Source organism: Pteropus vampyrus, unplaced genomic scaffold (genome assembly GCF_000151845.1).
Source record: "Pteropus vampyrus isolate Shadow unplaced genomic scaffold, Pvam_2.0 Scaffold303, whole genome shotgun sequence".
Taxonomy (NCBI): Eukaryota; Metazoa; Chordata; class Mammalia; order Chiroptera; family Pteropodidae; genus Pteropus; species Pteropus vampyrus.
The window spans coordinates 2,600,056-2,616,376 of record NW_011889084.1 but is presented as its reverse complement, the minus strand read 5'-3'; the positions used below and the strand labels follow the sequence as shown (position 1 = coordinate 2,616,376).

Genomic DNA, 16,321 nt, shown 5'->3' with positions numbered 1-16,321 from the left:
ATTGGGAATGTGTGCACTTCTTCTGGGGTCCCTCCCAGGAGCACCATGGCAGCAATAGGCTTGCTAAGCTCCTCTCAGCTTTAGATAGTAATCCGGAGTGTGCCTCCATCCATAATGAAGATGTAAAATTTAGCATTCAGACCCTCAGAACTATGGGGTGAGCTCGAGATGATTGACAGATTTATCAGACATTTGTTGAATGCTTATTTGGCAGATACAGTACTAAGAACTAGAAATGCAAAAATAGAATGTTAGGTAGATGTTTTTCCTTGAGGACCCACAGCTTAGAGCAATCAACAGATTAAGTATATTTAAACACAGTGCAAGTATCATGCCCCAAGCCTTGTCCTGCCCCTCTGGAAAGAAAGCCTGGTCATAAATACTGACCTTGGTCAGTCTCCCCATGAGACTGGGGTCCCCATGGGCAGGGTCCCTATCTGCCATGTCTCTCTCCTGTACATTGCTTGGCTACAATAGCTGGTCTTCCAGAGATATTTATTGATGAATGAATGAACTAACCAACTGATGAAGCTGATGTCATTCTACTTTAGTGCCTCTGACAGTCACTCTCTTTCCGCATCTGCTTCCCTTCTTGGTGGAACGATAGCTTCTCCCTCCCTGGGGAGCTGAGTCACAACCAGTCCTCGTGTGTCTTGGTACAGGGTCGGTAAGCTGGTAGACACCAGCATGGACATCCAGGCCATCCAGCTGCCTGCCCTACAGTATCAACACGAGAGGCGGGCGAGTGACTGGGCAGTGGACAGCAACCTGTGTGGGACGATGGACCCAACCGATGGCATCGGCGCCCTGATCAAGGAGGAGTGCACTGCCGTCAAGCTCAACACCGGAGTGAGCACTTGGGGCTGGGGCTGGCCAGCACAGGAAGGTTAGGAGACCCCTGAACCTCATATGTTAGAGTCCATGAGGGAAGACATGGCTTCAGGAGTGTCAGTGCCCTGGGAAGAGGGCAGATTACAGCTCATGCTCCCATGAGTTGACAAGGAGAAAGAAATCTCAGAACAGTTGTAACTTCTTAATGTTCTAACTTGGCCACTCACGGATAAGAGCAAATGTTTGCTTATAATGCGAACAGTGCTCCCTTCACTGAGAGCTTAGTGTGTGCTAGTACTTGATGAGGTAGAGGCAACACTGGCTCCATTTTATAGACAGGACACTGAGGCCTTGGCCAAGGTTGCATGGCCAGCGTGTGGTAGAGCTGGGGTCTAGTCCCTGTCGACCTGACTCAGAGCCCTGGTGCTCCCCATACTTAGAGGACAGTAAAGGGGTAAGTTTGGGGAACACAGGCAGCTGAGGGAAATTTGTCCACCTCCAAGCGCAGCTGGGGTCCTCCTACTAGGAGCAGGAGAAGGCAGAGGACTTAGCTTCCCTGTAGGATTGCAGCCAGTCCCCTAATGTCTTATGACAAGGAAACAGTGCCTGCCCTGCCTGTTGTGAGACCCCCAAGGCCCACGTTGGTACCTGCAAGGACGTGTACATATATGTCCTACATGTCATTGACTGAGCCCTGCTAGAAGCCCAGGGGCCCCAGGGCACAAACATCAGCTGAAGACCCGAGGCTTATGCAAGGACTGTGCCTGCTGCTGGTCATGCACTGGCTCCAGAGTGGCATTCGCGTTACCTTGTCCCCTCTGCCACAGCTCACCCTCCACTGCCAGCAGTTCTGGGCCATGTTCCTGAAGAAGGTCACATACAGCTGGCGGGAATGGAAGATGGTAGTGGCCCAGGTCCTGGTCCCCGTGACGTGCATTACCCTGGCCCTCCTGGCCATCAACTACTCCTCCGAGATCTTCGACGATCCCATACTGAAGCTGACCTTGGGCGAGTACGGCAGAACCGTCATGCCCTTCTCGGTTCCTGGGACTTCTCGGCTGGATCAGCAGCTGTCCGAGCATTTGAAGGACATGCTGCAGGCTGAGGGCCAGGAGCCTCGAGAGGTGTTGGGTAAGGAGTATCCTTGGGGGCTCAGGGCCCGAGCCATGCTATCAGAGCCCTGTGGACATTTGGGGTTGTTAGTTCTTCACTGCCCTGTGCACGGTAGGACTCCTATTTTTCTCCCACCCCATCATTGTTGCACTGAGTCAGAGGGAGACACAAGGCATCATCTCTAGGGCTAAAACTTTGTCCAGGCAGTCATTTCTTGAAGTTGTATATTTTAGGACCATTCAAACAAAATGTGAAACTTTGATGATCTTTATGTTGCCTTTTCTTTGTTTACTAGGCTGGTCACAATATACGTTAATGTGACATGGTATTTTCTTTCAGCATCCTAAAACCAAAACTATCTTGCATCCCTGGCAGTGGCAGTTGGACACTGCCCCAGGTTTAGAGTAGGCATCGCGCTCTGGTTACATGGATTGTGCCTGAAGGTTTTCTCTTTTTACTGCTCCCCTCCACTTCCTGGCCAGCAACTTTGAGATTTGGCATATGGAATGGTCATAAAATCTTGGCAGGAATTAGGTTCTTCTTTAAGAGAAGCTGAATGTATGGGCAGCCTAGAACAGGCTGGCACTGCAGTGAGCACTGTGCTGGGCTGGAGCTCCTGCAGCCCAGAGTCTCCACTTGGCCCTGCCAGCAACTGTGACCCTGACTAGCCCAAACAATGGTAGAAGCCCCTGTTTGTCACCCCCATGTGTCCTCCAGCCTTATTTTCTGGCTGTCACCCAGCCTAGCCCAAAAATTACAGGGCTCTCATGGTGCACGGTGACTCTGGGGAATTTAGGAAACTGCCATAGACACCCTGGCCTGAGTTCATCTGGAAGGTCGAATTGCCTGTTTCTTTGTCAAGTGCAGGGCCTTTTAGTTCTAACCACATCACTACATGTATTTAAGTACATCTGACCTTTTTCCTTGTGTAATGACAACAGGCTTTGATGGAAACCATTATAACTATCAGTACTAGGATTTATTGATGTGTTTCTATCCTTTCACTGACCCTTGAATCCTGTAGTGTAGGTGTCATCGCTGTCCCCATTTTACAGCTGAGTAAGAGGCAGAGCCAGAGCAGGCAGTGTATATACAGGGTGGAATGGCCCGTGGACAGTGTCTGTGCATGTAGAAGGTGGTTTGTTCTTTCCACAGTCCCTCCAGGCCTTCAGAGCTCCCCCGAGCATGGGCCATGGGGACTGGTAATCTGTGCTGCTGACTCTGCCATTGTCCTCCAGGTGACCTGGAGGAGTTCCTGATTTTCAGGGCCTCAGTGGAGGGGGGCGGCTTTAATGAGCGGTGCCTGGTGGCAGCATCCTTCAGGGATGTCGGTGAGCAGACGGTCGTCACCACCCTGTTCAACAACCAGGCATACCACTCCCCGGCCACTGCGCTAGCCATCGTGGACAACCTCCTGTTCAAGATGCTATGCGGTCCTCGGGCCTCCATCACAGTCTCCAACTACCCCCAGCCTCGGAGTGCGCTGCAGGCTGCCAAGGATCAGTTCAACGAGTACGTGCACTGCCCTGCCATCCTCGCCCCTGGGGTAGGACCCCATCCCCATCGGGCCAGGCTTCTGCACCTCTTATCAGGACTATTCCTCAGGACTGACCCCTTCAGTAATGTCAGGGGCCACTAAGAGCCACAGAGGTGAATAAAGCATAGTTTCTGCCCTCAGAAAGCTTCCTATTCTTGGCAGGGGGAATCCCTGCCCCACATCTTCCTCAGCCCTTCATACTCACCCTTATTTTGGATAGCAGATATGCTGGTGAAACCCCATCCCACATGCACTGCAGTCCCTGCAGGGAGCTCCTGATTTGGAGGGTGGCAATGTCCTCTTCCCAAATCTGTACCTGGCTCCTACCAGCCACTGACCCTAGGGAGTCCCAAAACCACCCTGGCTATGTGTGTGAGTGAGGACAGCAGAACGAAGCAAGGTCAGGCATCCTTGCCCCTTGGCGGCCTTGAGTTAGAGAGCCAGGAGGTGTCTTTCTCCTTAGGCCTTGTCATGCCACTGTTGTGTAGGACTCTCCCTCATCCCAGTCACAGAGGCCCCAAAACTCTAGAGACCATGTAGAGACAGCCAAGAAAATCAGTTAATTTGAGAACAGTCACTCCAGTGCAGCTAATTAATGGGGGGTAATTTCATCTCCACCCCCCATTCTAGACTGTGCTCTGGCTCTTACCATGTCTTCTTTTCTCTCGGCTACCTCCCATCCCTACCCCAAAAGCAGAGACACAGTGGCAGTCATTTTTACTCCTTTCTATGCCAGAAACAGGCAGCAGGAATTTTTGTTTTAACAGCTTAGGAGATATAATTCACTACCATACAATCCCCCCGTTTGTACTATACAATCGTATGGTTGTTAGTATATTCACAGAGTTGTAGAGCCATCACCACAATATAATTTTTTAAGATAATTGACATGACATTATGTTAGTTTCAGGTGTACAACTTAATGATTTGTGTTATATTGCGAAATGATCACAGTCTAGTTAATATCACCATATGTCGTTATAAATTTTTTTCTTCTAATGAGAACTTAAGATTTATTCCCTTAGCAGCTTTCAGATATGAAATACAGTGTTATTGACTATGGTTGCCATACTGCACACTGCATCTCCATGGCTTATGTATTTTATAACTAGAAGTTTGTGCCTTTTGGCCCATTTACCCATTTTGCCCAGTCCCCTCCTCTGGCAACCACCAATTGGTTCTCTGTATAAGTTTTGTTTTGGGTTTTTCTGTTTTGTTTTGTTTCGATTGCACATATAAGTGAGATCATATAGTATTGTCTTTCTCTGACTTATTTCACTTAGCCCTCTAGGTCTACCCATATTGTCACAAATGACAGGATTTCTTTCTTTGTTATGGCTGAATAATATTCTATTATAATATTCTATTATATATGTTTGTGTGTGTGTATATCACATTTTTTATCCATTTTTTATTCATTTCTTTATCCATTTTATTCATTCATTAATGAACAACAGGTTGTTTCCATGTCTTGGCTATTGTAAATAACTCTGCTATGAACATGGGGGTGCAGAAATCTTTTCGAGTTAGTGTTTTTGTTTCCTTCCTATAAATACCCAGTGGAATTGCTGGATCATATGGTAGTTCTATTTTTAACTTTTTAAGGAACCATCACACTGTTTTCCATAGTGGCTGCACCAATTTACATTCCCATCCATAGTGCACAAGCATTCCTTTTAAGCCATATTCTCACCAACACTTGTTATTTCTTGTCTTTTTGATAATAGCAATTGACAAATGTGAGGCGATAGCTAATTGTGGCTTTGATTTGCATTTCCCTGATGATTAGGGAAATGAGCATCTTTTCATGTACCTATTAGACCAGAATATAATTTTATTGAACGTTTCATTATCCCCAAAAGTCACCCTGTGACCACTGGCAGTTATTCCCCATTCCTCTCTCCACTTCTAAGCAGCCACTAGTCTACTTTATGACTCTGTGGATTTGCCTGTTTTGAATATTTCATATAAATGGAATCATACAAAATGCGGCCTTTCATGACTGGCTTCTTTCATTATCAAGGTTTATCTATGTTGTAGCATGTGTCAGTACTGCATTCCCCTTTTTTGGTCAAATCATATCCAGTTGTCTCGGTACCATTTGTGTAAATGTTCGGGACGTTTTTAAGCAACAGAATAATGCCATCAAAACCAGTTTCTAGAAGGTGTTGCTGGCTACTAAATGTAAAATGTACAATGCACTTGTGGGGTGGGGGGTGGCAGTGAGCTGCTGCAGCCATGCAGGCTCCTAACAATGTTGTCTTACAAGGGCAGAACAGAGAGAACCAGGCAGAGGAGTCTCAGATGTGGGAAAGGCAGAGAGATACTTGAGTGTCTGTGGGGATTGGGCTGCTCAGGAGACAGATTAAAAGCTACTGGGAAAGTGGCACTGCTGTCATTGGGGACAGGAAGTCCAGAGGGAGAGCTATTTTGGGGGCAGGGGGTGGATTTTCCCAGTGCCAAGACCCTCTCTCCCCCAACTTTGGCATTCTCTCTTAAACCCCTTTAGCAGCTGGGCCACTGCATCACATGCTTTGAATGGTAGTGAACAAGGAACCAATCCCCCAGCTGCCCAGACGTCATGTGCTCTGTCCCTGACCTGCCCTGTCCTCCTGCAGGGGCCGGAAGGGATTTGACATCGCCCTCAATTTGCTCTTCGCCATGGCATTCTTGGCCAGCACATTTTCCATCCTGGCAGTCAGCGAGAGGGCCGTCCAGGCCAAGCACATCCAGTTTGTGAGCGGAGTCCACGTGGCCACTTTCTGGCTCTCAGCTCTGCTGTGGGACCTCATCTCCTTCCTTGTCCCCACTCTGCTGCTGCTGGTGAGAGTCGCAGCTGGTGCTGAGACCCTTCCCTGCAGATCCAGGGGGCTTGCCTTGGGGCCCCTGCACAGACCTCAGCCAGCCCAGGGCCCATTCTGACAGCTCAGCCCTGGTTCCAAGAGGATGGTTGGGAATGCCAGGAACCCCACTTAACAGTTTCCATGCCCCAGCCTATTCACCTCTTTGGTTGGCCCTGGAACAGGGTGCCCTGGTGACAGCTCCATCAGCAAAGAGAAGAAGGGGGAACCCTAGGAAGGGTCCCAGGACTGAAAGCCACCATGGGGGGTGACTCAGCCTGTGGGGCAGATGGGTCCGGATTCCTGCATTGCTGTGTGGGCTCATGAATCTCCCCTCTCTGTGCTGCTGCAGGTGGTGTTCAAAGCCTTCGATGTGCATGCCTTCACAAGGGATGGCCACGTGGCCGACGCCCTGCTGCTGCTCATGCTCTATGGCTGGGCCATCATCCCCCTCATGTACCTGATGAACCTCTTTTTCTCGGGGGCAGCCACTGCCTACACAAGGCTGACCATATTCAACATCCTGTCAGGCATCGCCACCTTCCTCATGGTCACCATCATGCGCATCCCAGGTGGGAGCCTGGAGACTGCCCCCCACTCCCGGGCAACCTGGGTACCCATAGAACCTCTTTGCCCCAAAATGCAGGGGGAGTGGGGGTCAGGGTGGCACTGATTTGGACACTGGACCAGACCATGCTCCAGCAACACCTCCCCCTTGCAGTTTCAGTTGGGGCCATGAGCTGGGAGGTGCTGTCCCAGGAAGGCCTGGTGCCTGATCTGTGGAAGATGCCAGCTGAGTGTCCTGACCCACACGCATTACATAGAGAACATCGGGAATCTGCCTCCCCTGATTTAATCTGTCCTTGGGGGCAAGTGTGGTGTGTTCCTACAGTGCTAACTTGTTTGTGCCTTCTCCACACAGCGGTAAAGTTAGAAGAACTTTCTAGAACCCTAGACCATGTGTTCCTGGTGCTGCCCAACCACTGTCTGGGGATGGCGGTCAGCAGCTTCTATGAGAACTATGAGACCAAGAGGTACTGCACCTCATCCGAGGTGGCAGCCCACTACTGCAGGAAATACAGTAAGTGTCAGGCCCACACGGGCACCCCTTTTTTCTCTGCTCTCTCCTGAGGACCAACCAGGGAATCCCCAGGAGCCTTGTTCCTATAAAGGCAGTCCTCTGGAGAGGCTCTGGAGTGGGCGGTGGCCCATGATGTGTCAGAGCATGTCCCTGGTCTCAGCACTAAGATACCCCAGGCATGAGCACAAGAAGGGTCTTCAGAAGATATGTGTTCACCACCACCCTGGAATGATATGCACTTCCTCCTTCCTGCCTGGCCGACCCTTAACCAATTATATCTGCAAAGGCCCTATATCTAAGTAAGATCATTCACAGATTCCAGGGATTAGGACATGGACATTTTTTTTAGGGGGCCACCATTCAGCCCACCACACACCCTTTCTGTGTCTTGAACAGTCTTTAGCTGGCAGCTCAGCTGTCATGTCTATAGAGCCCTGCACGTCCCCCTGGCAGACTCAGTCTCTGCTCTGTTCCTGCTACTTTCTTATTTCATAGGACAGACTTGGGGGAGAGGGAGATACATCTTACCTGTCTTTATGTCTCAGTGAAGTCCCTGAGTGAGGAAGCAAGTATGTGAGTGAGTGAGCAAGGGCGTGACTTGGTCACTTATCATAGGTGCTCCTTAAAATATGAAACCACCCCAAAATGTGGGAAGTGTTTGGGGTCCCTGTGTGACAGTGACAACATGGAAGTTGATTGGACCCTATGCCTTCACAGTCTCCATGTGGATAGCTGGGGTGTAGGCACCTGGTGGGCCAAGAGGGACTCGGGCTGGTACCTGGTGGAGGAGGGGTGCTAGGGGAAACAGGGTACAGCACCCTCTCCTTTGCCTACACAGATATCCAGTACCAGGAGAACTTCTATGCATGGAGCTCCCCAGGGATCGGCAGGTTTGTGACCTCCATGGCTGCCTCAGGGTTTGCCTACCTCACCCTGCTCTTCCTCATTGAGACTGACCTGCTATGGAGGCTGAAGACCTGCATCTGTGCCTTCTGGAGGAGGCGGGCACTGGTGAGTGGCTCCTGCAGCTCTGCACCAGGATGGTCTCCCACTGAGGCCAGACTTTCTCAGGCCAGGCCACAGGGAGGACCTCAGAGGCCAGCAATGGCCAGAGGGTATGTGCACCACATGATTCATAGCCTCAAGGGGGTTGAGGTCCTCTTGGGTCCTTGGTCTCAGCAGTACTTCCAGGCACCCTGGTATTTGTCACATACATCTAGTCCCAACAAACAAATGAAACCTGCTGACACCACACATTGGATGCACAAATTAACCCAGGGTGAATTGGCTTCTCTAAAATATTAAGACCTCTAAGAAGAGGAGTTTCTGTCCACATATTTAAAATCTTACATCCCTCAGTTGAGTTTCCTGGTTTTCTCCATGAGTCCTGCACCATCCTTGTTCCTCAAGCAGTTTGTGTCTGTTTGATGCTAATTTCAGTCCTTAAGGGCCCCCCAGCTCTACTTTTAAAAGGTCTGAGTCCACACAGTTGGGCTGGGCTGGGTGGGCCATCTCAGAGATCTCAGCCCCTTCTCCCACAGAAAAGGACTCCTCGGACTGGACCTCACCTGTATGGTCTTTTCCTGGAACACTTAGATGGAAGTGTACACCCAGCCGTCAGGGCTTCCTGAGGACCAGGACGTGGCAGATGAGAGGAACCGAATCCTAGCCCCCAGCCCACGCTCCCCATTGGACACTCCCCTGGTCATCAAGGAGCTCTGCAAGGTAAAGCGGACACCCTCTGCAGGCCCTTGGTCTGCCCCCACCACCCAGCCACCAGGAAGCTGGCTCCCCACCTCCCCATTGCCTTGATTTCTCCTGGGACCTTGCAGGTGTATGAGCAGCGGGCGCCCCTCCTTGCCGTGGACAAGATCTCCCTCGCAGTCCAGAAAGGGGAGTGCTTCGGGCTGCTGGGTTTCAACGGAGCTGGCAAAACCACCACTTTCAAAATGCTGACTGGGGAAGAGACCATCACTTCTGGGGATGCATTTGTCGGGGGTTATAGCATCAGCTCAGACATCGGGAAGGTAGGCGCTGCCAGGGAGGTGGGGAGAAGAGGGTGCCCTGGAGGCAGAGATGCTGCTCATCTCTGCTCACAAGGGGACAGCAGGATGAAGCAGTGATCAGGGACAGAGCTAAGACAATGATGAGGAGGAGAAAGAGAACAGGAAGATGAGGGCCCCATTGGCTGGCAGGGCCGAGGACTGGCTGCAGGGCCAAGACTGGGTCCCTCCCAGAGAAGCCGTTTCTGTGGACCTGGGAGGGCATGGTGCTCACAGCACTCTGTCTCATTCGGAAGAACAGGCTCTCTCCAGTCTGTGTACATAGATTTACAATAATGGTGCCCTGGCTGTTCAGACCAGGCATCCCAGTACCAAAAGCCAGATAAAACATCAATGACAAACCACATTGGTAAGAGCATGGAAGAGTACTCAACATGGTGAGGAACTCTGGCTGAAATTCAGGAGCCCTGAGAGGCACAGAGGGCCACTGTGTTCCAGACAGTGGTTGGGGATTTAGGGGCCTTGCTGAATGAAGAAGATAGAAACAAAGGCCCATGGTGGGGGTATAATAGGAGACTTTCCCCACATGGGGCTGAATCGAAAAGGCTGCCCCTTGGGATAAGGATGAACGAGGTCTCCCTCTTGCTCCTTCACCCCTGAGGATTGAATGGAAGGTTTCCTATATACTGAGCAGAGCAAGAAAAGGAATGGAGAAGAGCTTGTGCCTGGGAGTGACCACATCTCGTAAACCGGCAGCAGGGGTCAGATCTCAATACACACCCTCTCTGGAAGAAAGCCTTCATCCTAGGCTTTGAAGAACCCCCCAAATAGTGCTTCAAGGCCTATGAGCAGCACACAATTAAACAGAGGAGACAGGCCCCATGATTAGAACCGGCAGACACGAGGGCCCTACAGGAGAAACAAGCCAACCACTCTAGATTTGCAATCTCCAGACCCAGCTTACAAAACAGCTGTGTTCATTGTGTTTGAAGAATTAAACAAGACTGAAAACATATGTAGGAAAGAGAAAATTATAAATGTAATCTAGAAAATGGAGGAAAGGGTGAGAAGTCCTAAATACATTTAATCTGAGTTCCAGCAGGAAAGGAGGAAATGAGGGAAAAATAATTACTGACAAGGTAATAGCTAAGAATATTCCCAGACCAATTAAACACAGATGCTGGAAGCCTAAGAACCCCAAGGAGGGTAAAGAAAAGAAACCCTGTCTCTGGAATCCACAGACTCCAGGCTTACCTGTCCCTTGCCAGCTGCTGAAGGTAGTGGGAGATAGTGGCAGCCATGCAGCACCCTGGCTCTGCTGGAAGTGACCATCTGACCAGACAATGCCCCTCCCCAAAGGTGATGCCAGCCAACCTCTCTTTCATTAGAGGGAGAAGAAAGAAAAGTCCTAGCACAAGTTAGATGTTTGTTAAACATTTGATGAATGAATGAGTGGGTGATACACCAGCAGATATTTGCATGTGGTGATCACTTATACATTCTTGCACCAACCCATCCCCACACTGCCCATAGTGAACAAGGCTCTGGCCCATCTCTGACTACTCATTTTGGGGCAGTGTGGTTGCCCATGGGCTCCCTGAGCTGGCAAGCCCCTCCTATGTCCCTGCTGAAGTGCTGCTTGGCCAGCTTTGGCTTTGGGTGGTACCAGGGCCTATGCACCTGCTGATGGACCACCCTGAACAAATAGACTGGGAGAAACCTGGAGGAATCTCCCTCTGACCTGCTGCCTCCCTGGCTGTGTTCCAACCCCAGGTACGGCAGCGGATCGGCTACTGCCCCCAGTTTGATGCCCTACTGGACCACATGACGGGCCGAGAGACACTAATCATGTATGCCCGGCTCCGGGGCATCCCTGAGCGCCACATCAGTGCCTATGTGGAGAACACACTTCGAGGCCTGCTCCTGGAGCCGCATGCTAACAAGCTGGTCAAGACTTACAGGTACACCTGTGCTGCAGCCCCTCCCCTGCCCTGTGACCTGATGACCCATGGGTCTTCCCAGGGTGGTCAGGGTCTCCCTTACCATGGAACTGGACACAGGTTGGGAGCCAGAGCTCCCAGATGAGAGGAGTTTCCCTGCTGGCTCCTGCCTTCTGGAGGCAAGACCAGCCACAGGTGATGTCAAGACCATTTAGGCGCAGACAGATGGTGTTGCTGCTTCACGTGGGTGTGTGGTCCGACCCCCTGGGCACGGCTTTCTCTGGGGCCTCCAGCTCTGTAAGATGGGCTTTCCAGGCACACTCCCTCATTCCTCTTCACCTGGGGCTCTCTGCAATCACCGGGCCCTGTCCTCTACTGGGACCCAGGGATCCCATACTAATAATCAGCCTTGTCCCCTCCTTCACCCCCTCTACTCCAGTGGTGGTAACAAGCGGAAGCTGAGCACTGGCATTGCCTTGCTTGGAGAGCCTGCGGTCATATTCTTGGATGAGCCATCCAATGGCATGGACCCTGTGGCCCGGCGCCTGCTCTGGGACACTGTGGCAAGGGCCCGTGAATCCGGCAAGGCCATCATCATCACCTCCCATAGGTAGCTCTGGGGTCTCTGTGGGTCAGTGGAAGAGCTAGGACGAGGGCTGTAGAAAGGATGGGCTAGAAGGGGCCGGGTGGAGAGAGACCCGACAATAGCTAGTACAGAATCTGTGAGTAGAATCCCAGATGCTGTCAGGTGGGCCACACTCAGAGCAAAGGAATGAGGAACACTCTGATCTGGGTGTTGATACCTTCCAACCTGCATGAGCCTTTGACATGGAAGGCAGGCGTTACCATTCCCCAGCCCTGTGTCAGGCCTCCATCCCCTCTCCCCAGCATGGAAGAATGTGAGGCCCTGTGTACCCGGCTGGCCATCATGGTGCAGGGTCAGTTCAAGTGCCTGGGCAGCCCACAGCACCTCAAGAGCAAATTTGGCAGCGGCTACTCCCTACGGGCCAAGGTCCAGAGCGACGGGCAACAGGAAGCACTGGAGCAGTTCAAGGCATTTGTAGACCTGACCTTCCAAGGTGTGTGAGGCTGCACAGAGGCATCTGAGCTTTGCCCCTACCAAGTCCCACATCCCTGACCCCTGGGATGAGGGTCACGATTCTTTGGGCCCAGGTCACCCTCCCCTAGCCCTCTAGCCCAGCCCTCATGGGGACATGGTCTCTCCTTTGTGCAGGCAGCATCCTGGAAGATGAGCACCAAGGGATGGTCCATTACCACCTGCCTGGTGATAACCTCAGCTGGGCGAAGGTGAGCATGGGCCCCAACGGACTTCAGCCGGGGCTGGGGAAAGTCCCTCCAGCATTCACTTCTTTTGTGGTGATTCTAGGATCTTTCCAAGGAATAATCACTTGCAATTTCTGCTCTAACACTCACCCTAATATCTGCTAGGTTTGGGGGTTTATACCCAAACTATTTGAGTTGGAAAAATTTAGTGCAAAAGAGGAAACTAGTTCAGAGAGGGAACACAGCTTGCCTGAGGCCATACTCCTAGGTGGAAAGAGGAGGAGACACAGCCCCTGGGCCTGCTCACCAAGCACAACCTACTCCTCCCTCTGAGAGTTCTGCTCGCCCTGCAGGAGCTCTAAGGGCTTACTGGGCAGAGGTAGGGCCATGGGGTCCATACCACTCCTTATGGCCAGACAACTCCCAGACCAGCCAAGAAGCAGGGCTTGTTAACAGCAGCTTTTCTGCTTCTCTAAGGTCTTTGGTATCCTGGAGAAGGCCAAGGAGAAGTACAGAGTGGACGACTACTCTGTGAGCCAGATCTCACTGGAACAAGTCTTCCTGAGCTTTGCCCACCTGCAGCCACCCGCAGAGGATGAGGGGCCATGAGGAGCCTGGCAGGGGCAGGGCGAGTGGGTGCACAGGCAGACGTCACCTCCCTCCGAGTTAATCTTACCCTGCACCTTTATTTCTAATCACTGTTTTCTATAATGGATATGAGAATCAAGGCACAATGTGGACTGGGTGTATTGGTACCCTCACACCAGGAATCAGCATTGGAACATTCACATCTAAGGTGATTGCCAAACCCCGATCTCCAGAACCCAAGGTCCCAACCAAGAGCGGGTCTGGCAGCTTACAGGGTCAAGCTGCGGTGTCTTTGGGGAGAGCCAACCCGGAAGGGGCCACAGCTAATCCAGGGATTGAATTTCCCTATGGGCTCATGAGGAGAGCACCCAGTGACATCTCCATGTTTACATGTGGCACGGAGCTCCTCTGGGTGCGAAGCAGGAAACCGGCAGGACAGTTAGCAGCTGGGCTCGCCAGGCTGCCCGGAATGGACAGAAAGGTGGCCTATTGCCATCCATGAGGGAGATGCCAGCTGTGATTAGGGGCTGAGGTCTTGGTTTCAGTGCAGCCAGGGGCATCCTGAGTACCTGCTTCTCAGAGCATGGACACTACTCAAGGCAGAGCTGACCTTTCATCTGGCACCATCCAACCAGCATCTTCTAGAGCCGGCTGGTGCAAGGAGGGAAGGCCGTCCTCCATTCCAGACCCGGCCCTTTGAGAAGCCACCAACCGGGAGGCCAGTCGGGGACTGAGTGGCCATCTATGGAGGATGCACCTAACACATGGTGACTCTGCCAGAAAATAAAGGCTGAAAGGGAACAGGACCACAGTCTGTGAGTCACACACAAGATGGGGATCATGGGCCGTCATCTACCCACAGTCCTAACGCACAGCTCCTGTGTCAAGTTTCAGACAAACAAAAAACAAGAGCTCGTTTTTTCCCAGTATGTAGTGAACTTACAGAACTCACTGCCATGAGAAAGAATAAGCCAAAAATGCAAATGTAAAATGCAAGTGTAAACCAACTGACAGATGTCCCTCTACGGTGAGGAAAGAGGAGTATAGGGTTAGTATAGGGGGGTGCAGACGTGGGTGGGCAGGAGGCCTCTGGCTCCAGAGCCACTCATGGTCTTTAAGCCATTTTCCAGAAGATTCTTCTTATCAGTTCTCTTTTAATTTATGTACTCTTTCTTTCTTAGTTTTCTAAATTTCCATATGAATCTGTGCCTTTTACGTTCCCTTAGAATTCAGTTTTAGAAAAGACTTGTTTACATTACTTTGGTTCATTTGGGTCAGTTTCAAATTTGCACTTTTATCAGTCTCTCAAAGTTTATGAATGCTGCATAGTTTTCGATAGCTCTTTTATTCCCTTTAAAATTCTTCAAACTATCATTTAATTCCATGTTATAAAAAAATAAACTTAGGGGTGGTTATGGTCCTAAACATTGTCCAACAGAAAACATTCTGAAAGGCCTGCAACTTATTGGCAGGAGCTATGGTTGCTGCACCCACATTGGGTTTGCTGGGTTGTGGGAGGAAGGCCATGCTCAGTAGCCCTACTATAGGGTATCCTGGCTGTTTTTAGGCCTACATGTTATAAGTTTCTTTTTTCATTTTTCTCCTTTGATAGCACAAAAAAAGGGTGTGAAGAAAAGTGTTTAGGACTGAAGGACTGGTGTGAGGCACATGTATGAGGCACATCTACCTCATTTTCTATCAAGGAACCCACCTCTCCCGGGACTGATGCAGGGAGAGGTGGGTTCCTTGATGGAAGATGAGGCAAAGAAATTAGTGTGGAGGAGACTGGCAGGATGAAAGTGTCATGATCAGAGAGCCTTCTTAGGAAGACGACCTGGTAGCTGTGGAGAGGATGATGCAGGCACAGCCAAGGCTGCAGCAGTGGGGACCAGAGGGGCAGATGCACGGCACAGTCTCAGGGAGCACCCAGTTGCACCCAAGCATGGAGCATGGGCAACTGCAGGAGAGACAGTTAGAATGGACCCCAGGAGCAGCAACACTGCATCCCTAAATCATCTGCAAGTCTCATGGAAACACTGCATCGCGGAATTGAGTATCCTCAAGGAGCAGGAATGGGACCTCAGACCCCTAACATACACACTGCCTGGGCTGATTTGAGCTGTGGCATTTCTAAGCCCAGGGGAGGGGTGTGGACAGGAGCTGTGGACCTCCCTGACAGGAGAGTCAGCCTGCTTTATCCCCCATTCCTGTCCCACTTTCCTCTAGACCGTTAAGCCTAGACAGTCCTTAGAAATGCTGGTCCCAAACAGTTGTAGCATCTGGTAGGCACAGCCCTCCACAGAGACTCCACACCCTGCCCTGCCCCCAGCAGCAGTGAGGAGACCTGGGAGACAAGGTTGTGCCTTCTCTGTCCTGCATGGCCTGGTCGAGGGCTCTCCAGGGGCAGATACCCAGGGCTGAGAACAATGCCTAGATATTCATGTCAGGGCTGAGAGCAATGCCTGGTCCAATAGTGTGGATCAACTGAAAAAGACAGTAGACACAGGGACTGTCCTTCAGCCTGACAGCTGTACCCAGAACTTAGAGGGCTCCAACAAGGGAAGAGGAGGGCAGCCATGTGGACAGGGTGGGGAGATCCTGCTAGGGGGCAGGGCTGACCAAGCCTTTCCATGGCCTTCGTTGTGAGGAGAACTGCCAGGCAGCAGGTTACAGGTCAAGGGAACCCCAGGCCATAAGAACACCTCCTGCAGGATGAAGACTCTGCAACAAGCTTGCTGCACACATCAAAATACCCTAGATTGCAGTGGTTTAGAAAAAGCAAGTTCATTTCTCTGCCAGTACAAAGTCTAGAGAAAATAGTCTAGACATTTTGTCACCATCAAGGTCTCAGGGAACCAGATTCCACCTGCCTGTTCCATCCAAATGCAGGCCTCTCTCCTCAAGGTCACCCCTCAGGGTCCAAGGGCTGCTGAGGCTTCCAGATGGAATCAGCAGGAAGCCAAGGAGGAGCAAAAGGGCACAGTTCCTGGCTGTGATGCTTCTGCATCCATGTCACTGCCCAGAACACAGGCACACAGCTGCACCAAGTGCAGAGAGCTGGGACACACAGTCTTACTTAGCTGGGCACCCCAGATAAAACCGAG

General features: G+C 51.2%; 1 protein-coding gene across 1 annotated transcript in view; it reads left to right on the top strand.

Moving 5' to 3' along the window:
• Nucleotides 1-14,181, top strand: part of ABCA3 (ATP binding cassette subfamily A member 3) — a 40,227-nt gene extending 26,046 nt beyond the window's left edge. Inside the window, exons 20-33 of the mRNA XM_023521469.1 lie at nucleotides 663-849; nucleotides 1,659-1,962; nucleotides 3,183-3,456; nucleotides 6,100-6,304; nucleotides 6,674-6,893; nucleotides 7,244-7,402; nucleotides 8,241-8,413; nucleotides 8,999-9,127; nucleotides 9,235-9,429; nucleotides 11,179-11,366; nucleotides 11,785-11,955; nucleotides 12,234-12,424; nucleotides 12,580-12,653; nucleotides 13,107-14,181. Of these exons, the coding sequence (XP_023377237.1) occupies nucleotides 663-849; nucleotides 1,659-1,962; nucleotides 3,183-3,456; nucleotides 6,100-6,304; nucleotides 6,674-6,893; nucleotides 7,244-7,402; nucleotides 8,241-8,413; nucleotides 8,999-9,127; nucleotides 9,235-9,429; nucleotides 11,179-11,366; nucleotides 11,785-11,955; nucleotides 12,234-12,424; nucleotides 12,580-12,653; nucleotides 13,107-13,238 (2,602 nt within the window). The 3' untranslated portion in view covers nucleotides 13,239-14,181. The remainder of the gene's footprint in view (nucleotides 1-662; nucleotides 850-1,658; nucleotides 1,963-3,182; nucleotides 3,457-6,099; nucleotides 6,305-6,673; nucleotides 6,894-7,243; nucleotides 7,403-8,240; nucleotides 8,414-8,998; nucleotides 9,128-9,234; nucleotides 9,430-11,178; nucleotides 11,367-11,784; nucleotides 11,956-12,233; nucleotides 12,425-12,579; nucleotides 12,654-13,106) is intronic.
• Nucleotides 14,182-16,321: the final 2,140 nt, after the last annotated feature.